Source organism: Eutrigla gurnardus, assembly GCF_963514095.1.
Source record: "Eutrigla gurnardus genome assembly, chromosome: 8".
Lineage (NCBI taxonomy): Eukaryota > Metazoa > Chordata > Actinopteri > Perciformes > Triglidae > Eutrigla > Eutrigla gurnardus.
In genome coordinates this window covers 5,903,259-5,911,884 of record NC_139922.1, presented here as the reverse complement: position 1 = coordinate 5,911,884, position 8,626 = coordinate 5,903,259, and the positions used below count along the sequence as shown (strand labels likewise).

At 46.4% G+C, this 8,626-nt stretch overlaps 1 protein-coding gene across 1 annotated transcript; it reads left to right on the top strand.

Annotated features, from left to right (window-relative positions):
* Nucleotides 1-1,593: 1,593 nt before the first annotated feature.
* Nucleotides 1,594-7,686, top strand: LOC311017396 (potassium voltage-gated channel subfamily A member 3). Its single transcript, XM_084015700.1, has 3 exons — nt 1,594-4,538; nt 6,588-6,650; nt 6,779-7,686. Exon 1 carries the CDS (start codon nt 1,705-1,707, stop codon nt 3,283-3,285), a length of 1,581 nt encoding a protein of 526 aa, XP_083871826.1. The 5' UTR covers nt 1,594-1,704; the 3' UTR covers nt 3,286-4,538; nt 6,588-6,650; nt 6,779-7,686.
* The last annotated feature ends 940 nt before the right edge of the window (nt 7,687-8,626 follow it).

Below are 8,626 nucleotides of genomic sequence, written 5' to 3'. Positions count from 1 at the left end.
GGATTATCCTTATGTCCTTGTGAGAATGTATATGAGCAAACCCTCTCCACACATTGTCAATGCAAGTTCACAACATCTGTGTTAGCCAATAGGAAGCAGACAGTGAGATACATATTTTGGTTTGAACAGATTCTCTCACCCAAAACACTGGGTGGATTGAGAATGCCTGATTTAGGACATGCAACAAAGGTCCTCAGCTGAAATCTCTGTTTGTGGTTGTTGTGTTAACTCTGCACCAGACCACTCCGAAATAAGTATACTGACCTAAACCTCAGAAACAATGGGTATTTTTCAGTCTATATTTTTAGCACTATTAAGCTATAGTGGAAAAATGATAACACGTTGTTCAAAATAGAAAAAAAGGTTGACTTAATTAATGAGATTGTACCTACAGGTGACAAATATTTTTTTGCAGTAGAAAAACTCTTGTGGTAACTTTCACTTCAGCACCTTGGACAGCAACGCCCGGGGGCAGAAAGTCCCTGTGACTAAAATAGAATGTTTGCTAACCAAACTTCTATTAGAGGACAATTAGAGGAGACAGCCGGAGCAATGACAGAGATGACTGAGAAAAGACTGTGTGTTCCATTTTATGGAAACTTTGTCAACCTGCTTGTGAGAATTCATCACACTCTTTTTTTAGTTTTGCTATGGCAAACTATGGACATTTTTATTGGACAATAATAATAATTATAATAATAATAATAATAATGCACTTTTCATTGTTAAGAACGATCTGAAGGTGCTACAGAGTAAAACAAAAAAATATAAACAAAATAAAAACAGAATAAAAAGATAAAATATGAGGGAAGTGTTTAGATGGGAGAGGGAAGGATTAGTCTCTCTCTCTCTCTCTCTCTGCTGTGTAATTATATCTGATCACATCTGTCACAGAACCAGTGATACTGTAGTTTCCCTTTTGGCATTCACTGTTGGCCCCTGTGATATTGTAAGAGAGTAGGCTGGTGTTTGTGCGAGGATGGTGTGAGTCTCTTGATGTCATGTTCATTCGTATTTCGTTATATCATATTTTCTTTTTGCTCTTCTTCACAAACGCCTTTGGGACACAGGCATCTACTTCATATTGTAGACGTTAGAATGAAGAGCTCTCCAAATGCATTTCATTGGACCATCGCAGACCCAACTAGGCTTTGTTATGGAAAAAGAAGATTTAAAGACTGTTTCGGAAAACGCGTAGGCTCTGATAGATTTATAACAATAGCTTCTTTGAAAATGTCTATGGGCTTGTTTAAAAATGAGTGTTTGCTCACTCGCCAAGTAAGGGTGTGTGTGTGTGTGTGTGTGTGTGTGTGTGTGTGTGTGTGTGTGTGTGTGTGTGTGTGTGTGTGTGTGTGTGTGTGTGTGTTTAGGTGCTTGAGCACTTGTCTTGACAAGACGGAGAGGGGCAGAGAGAGGCGGGCACGCCCAAATGATGGTGTTGAATGCCGCCTGTCTGTTGCTTCTTGTGTATATCGCTTCGTACTGCGATTGGCGGAGGGCAGGGGACGTTACCCGGCGCTGGTGCGCCATGGGCGGGTGGACGACCTGTTTATAAACCCAGGTGGGCGGGAACAGCAACAGTAGAGCGTGAAAGTGAAGCGCAGCGAGGAGAGAGGGAGACGAGGCTGTGGTGGCGTCTGTGCTCGACCGGGGTACGCGGAGGGGGGCGAGGCGGCCGCCCCTGAATGCCTCTCAAAACCGCGCATGGACGACCACCTCAGCCTCCTGCAGTCATCCCCGCCGAGCGCAACCAAAACCCGGGGCGATAACCTGGTGAACCACGGATACACAGAGACAGAGGCCGACGCGATGACCGTAGCGGCGTGTGACAACATGCTGGAGGAGTCGGCGGCTCTCCCGGGCCACCACTCTCTGGACCGATATGAACCGGACCACGAGTGCTGCGAGAGGGTCGTCGTCAACATCTCGGGGTTACGCTTCGAGACGCAGCTCAAGACTCTCTCCCAGTTCCCTGAGACGCTGCTGGGGGACCCGAAGAAGCGGATGAGGTACTTTGACCCCCTCAGGAACGAGTACTTTTTCGACCGAAACCGACCCAGCTTTGATGCCATTCTGTATTACTACCAGTCCGGCGGGCGCATCAGGAGACCAGTTAATGTGCCGATTGACATTTTCTCCGAGGAGATCCGGTTCTATGAGCTGGGTGAGGAGGCTATGGAGAAGTTCAGGGAAGATGAGGGCTTCATAAAGGAGGAGGAACGGCCGTTGCCAGAGAATGAATTTCAAAGACAGGTGTGGCTGCTTTTTGAATACCCAGAGAGCTCGGGTCCAGCACGGGGCATCGCGATAGTGTCTGTCCTGGTCATCCTCATCTCCATTGTCATCTTCTGCTTAGAGACACTGCCGGAGTTCAGGGACGATCACAGGGACCCGATCACCATCGCACCTGTGATAAATGGCACACTTCCATATTTCGCCAGCCCCTTCTCTGACCCCTTCTTTGTCGTGGAGACGTTGTGCATCATCTGGTTCTCCTTCGAGCTGCTGGTGCGCTTCTTTGCGTGTCCGAGTAAAGCCACGTTCTCGAAAAACATTATGAACATTATTGACATCGTGGCCATCATTCCCTATTTCATCACTCTGGGCACGGAGCTGGCAGAGAGGCAGGGGAACGGACAGCAGGCCATGTCCTTAGCCATCCTGCGCGTCATCAGGCTCGTTCGAGTGTTTCGTATCTTCAAACTCTCTCGTCATTCCAAAGGGCTCCAGATTTTAGGACAGACCCTGAAGGCCAGCATGCGTGAACTCGGCTTGCTCATCTTCTTCTTGTTCATCGGCGTCATCCTCTTCTCGAGTGCGGTCTACTTCGCCGAGGCAGACGACCCGGATTCGGGGTTCAACAGCATCCCGGACGCTTTCTGGTGGGCTGTTGTCACCATGACGACCGTGGGCTATGGGGACATGCATCCCGTGACGATCGGGGGAAAGATCGTGGGGTCTCTGTGCGCCATAGCCGGCGTGCTGACGATCGCCCTGCCCGTGCCTGTCATCGTTTCCAACTTCAACTACTTCTACCACCGAGAGACGGAGGGCGAGGAGCAGGCACAGTACCTGCACGTGGGCAGCTGCCAGCCTCTAGCTGACGCGGAGGAGCTCGGGAAGACGCGCTCCTCCTCCTCCTCGCTCAGCAAGAGCGAGTACATGGTGATAGAGGAGCACGGGATCAACAGTGCGTTCAAACAGCCGCCCAACTTCCCCACCACCGCGCACAACAACTCGCAGAACTGTGTGAACATAAACAAGAAGATTTTCACCGACGTGTAGCCAATTATAGAGCCGTGGGCCTGAACGCGGGGAGGGGAGGTGTGTAAACACACAGCTGCTTCTCTCGCTGTGCGCCAGCGTGTGGACGCAGCGGTGGATCAGCTGCGGGGAGAAAGCGACGGGAAGAAGGAGCAAAGCCTGCGTGTTCAGAGACGCTGCTTTGTGCTCTAAAGAATCGGGACTTTTTCATTCCGGTGATCTTAATTCATAGTTCTCTGTTTTCCGTTCGCGCTTGGAGGGAAAGAACTCCGTGAAGTATTAGGCCTAATATACTCTGAGTTAGGGAATCGACCTGTTGTGCATATGTGCGTTAGCCAATATTGTATCACTCTAGAAAGCTTTCAAACTGTGAAAGATTAGTAGCCTACACACATATCTTACTCAAAGAGCACTCATGTTGTATTAACATGCGTTATGAGTCGTGGTTCGTCAGTCATAGCCTATAATATCCAGAATCATTTAAATATGTGCGTAATACACGTGATGTCTGAAAAACACAGTTCTGCATATATTCTCTCAATTAGACGGTTCTGTGACATGCCTTTTATTGTGCGTCAAAATCTACTCCAAATGCTGCTGTTGTTTCAAAACAATTCCCTGTAATGTTCTTGTTATGAATCGTCTCAGTAGGCTATTATTGGTGCGTAAAGGGCACGATATGAAGACACGGGGCCGCTCAGCGTCTCATTATCGGTGCAAAACACCGCGTCCTTCCGCGCACACACACAGCGATCAAAGATGGAGCGTGCTTCTCTTTGGACGCCTCATATTTAGCCCGCTGTGATGCAGTCACCATGGCGACGGTCGTTTCCTCGGTAACCCCCAGTCACCGTTGCCATGGCTCCCTTGTTTCCACAGAAACCTCCCGAATGGCTTAGAAGCTATATTGAAGATTATCATCTAAACTGCTCGTCTTCAGTCTTTAATAAGACTGTCTGGCGTCACGCGTTGCGTGCGTAAAACACAAGCCCAAATACCAGCGCCACGATCGCGAATCAATAAGCTCACTGAGTGAATTCAGCATTGTTGACACAACAACAAATTGTAGCAAGAGGGTCTGTTTATACATTGCCAACACGAACTGGACCCCCCGAAACGAACAAGGCACAACTCAGGGGCGATGCGCCGGGGGATGTGAAAGGAGAGGCGGCGCGTCAGGAATTGTGAATGAAGTGGGAGCGCGTTGTCTGGCTCTCTGAGTGCGATGCTGCGGCCGCTCAGCAGAGGCTGCTGTTCCCCCACTGCTAAAACTGGTAAGTGCTGAGTACCGCCATGCCTCTTTCTTTTTATGGTATGAGAGAATACCATCTCTGTTATGAAAAAAAAGCTGTAGTCTTAAAACACAATTACAAGACAGTACATATTCACTGTACAACAACAACATTAAGACACATCAAGTGTTTGCATTTATGCGTGGTGGGTAGGCTACATGATCAATTTGATTTCAGCCACGATTTCATCTTGAATTTTATGAACCACCCATTGCATTTAGTCACGAAACCAGTTTTTTATTTTACTGTTTGTGTTTCATAGACATATTAATTCAGGCAGGTCACTTAAATTTAGAAAATGGTTCCTCAGGTGCAGGTTAAAGCAGCTCCTTACAAGTCTTAGACTTAGTTAACATCACAACATGAGATTCTTTGGTCGTATCTTAACAACACAGTGATGTCTCACGCGTTGTTTGTATGCATTTAGATCTTGAGTGTGTAGGTTTGGTGCCCAGGTTTCCTTTAACCTTCAGATGATTTTGTCCCATGAAATGAAGAAGGGCACCGACAGCATGCCAACCCAGCTTGTCTCAGTGATGCCCCCTGGTGGCCACCAATCTATATCTATCTAACAGAACAGGTGGCTCACCTGCTTTGGGACTTCTGCCTTCCTGTGCCATTATTATCAGAGAAGCAGATGTCAATTATCAACAAATCATCATGGGCATCCATATATCAATTCATTTATATAACTATTCAACATGTGAACTTGTGGAAACCGCTGCACTACAATGTGACTGTGATTACTCTAACTCAAACCGAGGAGGGTGAGAAGGAAATACCGTTTAACAAAGAAGAGGCAGATAGGGGACTCTATCAAAGAGCCATGTTCTGAATGCATTTAGTGTGACTGTGTGCACTTGAATGTGTGCATGTGTGGTAAACAAACAATATGTATACCTCTCCAGCCGTGGTTGAGTGAAAATAAGAGCTGTCTCATTAGCTTCCTTACCCTTAAGGCAAAGTGGGAGGTTTAACAGAATGAATGACCTCTTCATTGATTTTTTCTTCCAGCTTTGACCCCTGACTTCATATATCTTTAGTGAAAACCTCTGAGTTGACCATCAGTTAAATTGCCTGCTTGTTTCTCAGGTCACATAAAAGCTCCAGTGAAGAGAAACATCTATTGATCGGTATCAAGAAATATTGAGGATGAAACAGGAGCTATCAGTTCATAATGGAACTTGATTGCTGGGGGCTATTTTAATGGACAGGATGGATTATTAGACACACATACATGCTTTACCATGCATCCTCATCCTTTCAACTACATCTTCACTCATCTCTGCTAATGCACACCTCTGCAAGTAAATCAAGTCTCACATTTGTATCACAGACTCTAAATACCCCTCCTCCGTTTGTCTCCCTCTGATTTAGTGCAAGTTCTCAGGGTGAAAACTACTTCATGAGAAATGGGTCTGGCAGCGGCGACAGTTCAAAAGAGATGTTGCTCTTCTTCTTTGGATAAAAGAGACTTTATTATCCAACAGTTGTCTGCACTTTTCCTCTCCTCCCCTCTCCTCTCCTCCCCTCTCCTCTCCTCTCCTCTCCTCCCCTCTCCTCTCCTCCCCTCTCCTCTCTCCTCTCCTCCTCTCTCCTCTCCTCCCCTCTCCTCTCCTCCTCTCTCCTCTCCTCTCCTCCTCTCTCCTCTCTCCTCTCCTCTCCTCCCCTCTCCTCTCCTCCCCTCTCCCCTCTCCTCTCCTCCTCTCTCCTCTCCTCTCCTCTCCTCCCCTCTCCTCTCCTCCTCTCTCCTCTCCTCTCCTCCCCTCTCCTCTCCTCCCCTCTCCTCAGTGTTAACCTAACCACTTAACTTTGCATGAGCGGTAATGAGACAGCAGGGAGAAGAGGATCAGCCTTGCGTTGTTAATCAGACCAGTGTGATGGGTGTGACTGTGCTGTGTGGCGCTAACAAGTTTTTTTTTGTCTCTCTTCCCTCCCAACTCTCTTTCTCTCTCTCTCTCTCTCTCTCTCTCTCTCTCTCTCTCTCTCTCTCTCTCTCTCTCTCTCTCTCTCTCTCTCTCTCTCTCTCAGGTGATTTTCTGCACAGATCTCCTGGAACCCCTGATGACCCCAATTATCCTGCCTCTCATTTAGGTAAACAGACTCCATTTGATAAAGCAGAGTACATATGACATTGGTGAACTTCAACTAACATTCACTGATAATTACTTAGAAAGCTGAATAGATTACCTATTAACCTGCAGGGACCCTTTTATCTTTAGGGGCACAATGACTGGTCTTCCTCTTGGGCCATTTTGGCCAAAGTGAAGAATTGAGACACAACTCCCACTGGATCAATTTTCCTCCCATATCCTCCCCCTCCTGACTGCTCCCCTCAAACCTGGAGTAGGTGCCTACCAGATCTCCCCTCCAGTGGATCACCACTCAATCCAAAATGCAATTGCAAGAATGATAAAAAGAAAAACGTAGAACATATTCCGCCTACAGATTTGTTGTCTGACTGTTTCTCTTCTGGAGTTAACACACTGTGAGCAGAACCATCACAGGATCACAAGCGATCCAAGCAGTGACAGAATTCTGCTGTAACGGTGTTACGGACCCTGACATTTCTCCATACTGCTTTCTATATACAATTAAGGACAGCCAGAAATGTTGCAAACGTCCATTTCATTCCTGGACTTTACACAGATTTCTACATTGTGTATTCATTTTTCGGGGGTATGGACAATAACTCACAACCAGCTTTCGTTTCAAGTCAAAAGTGACAAAACTGAAGCCAAATGTGGTTTGCTGATATGAAACTGTGATACAAATCAAAGACTGTTAGCCATATGCCTTTTGTTAGCTCTGTGTGGTCCCATTGCTAAAACACACACCTACTTGCTGGTTCCAGCTATTTCCCTGACCTTCACATGGAGGGCAACACAGAGACATGCACATATTGTCCTGATCAATGCACACACACACACACACACACACACACACACACACACTTACACACACTCACACATGCATAAACGTGCCTGTGAATGGTTCTCCTTTATCCCAGAGAGCATGAAAAAATGATGTCAGGGGATGGCTGTGTATGCCAGTGTTTGTTCTGTATTATTCTGTGCCGTCTTAAACATGACCCATATAAAGGGATTATGAGTTGTACTGTCCTTATTTGAGAGGTGCCACAGTCTGTTTTCACTCAATTACTGAGAGAATGGAAGTAATATATGTCTGGGAGAATATCTAGGTCAAATTACAGACCTCATTAGCCGATGTGTGTGTGTGTGTGTGTGTGTCTGTGTGTGTGTGTGTGTGTGTGTGTGTGTGTGTGTGTGTGTGTGTGTGTGTGTGTGTGTGTGTGTGTGTACAGTACGTTTTGATCATGTCATGATGAGAGACATTTGAAACCACCCTCCCTGTGCGGATGGAACATTGCAGTTGATCCACTTGTTTTTTGTAGAATTAGCAACCTATTCAGTTTGTATTTAATTATTCAGCAGGATAGAGTTTAAATAAGGTAACCGAGTCTAGAGGACACTAAATCAAATGATTGCAGTGCTTTGCGTGATTCTGTGCATGATTGTTCAAATTGTGGAAGGTAATCTGAGCATTAGTATCCAAAAATATACTGTTGAGACATGGGAAATATGCCTGATTAACGTTTCCATGCCAAGCCGCACACAGTGACCGTCTTTTCATAGTGGACCACAGCGTTTGGCTTGCAGCCCTTGAGACGGCTGGTTACAGGAAAACAGACGCGTGTAACAGAAGTCTCCACTGTAGTTGTGCCGAAGAGACAGAACAAGGAAACCCCTCTGTCACACTGCATCTATTTGTGAACATGGATCCAACAGAAGGATCATATTAAAAATGTCTGTTTGAGAACTGCAGCATCACCATGAGGTTTGTATTTGGTTTGGAAAAGAGAGGCTGATTCCTAAATTTGAAGAGAACTGTGTTGCCAACATCAGGCAGCTCCCTGAACTGGACAGCTAGCCTTAAAGAGAAGTGAAGTGTGTGTAAGTCCAGTGGAAAACTTCATATCATCTTTCTTCTACAGGAGGTAAATATTAACATTCTAACAGAGGTTTACAGCCATCACACTGTCACCCTGT

Bases quoted from the DNA above. Each gene is read 5' to 3' on its own strand.
- LOC311017396 (XM_084015700.1), top strand. From the start codon at position 1,705: ATGGACGACCACCTCAGCCTCCTGCAGTCATCCCCGCCGAGCGCAACC.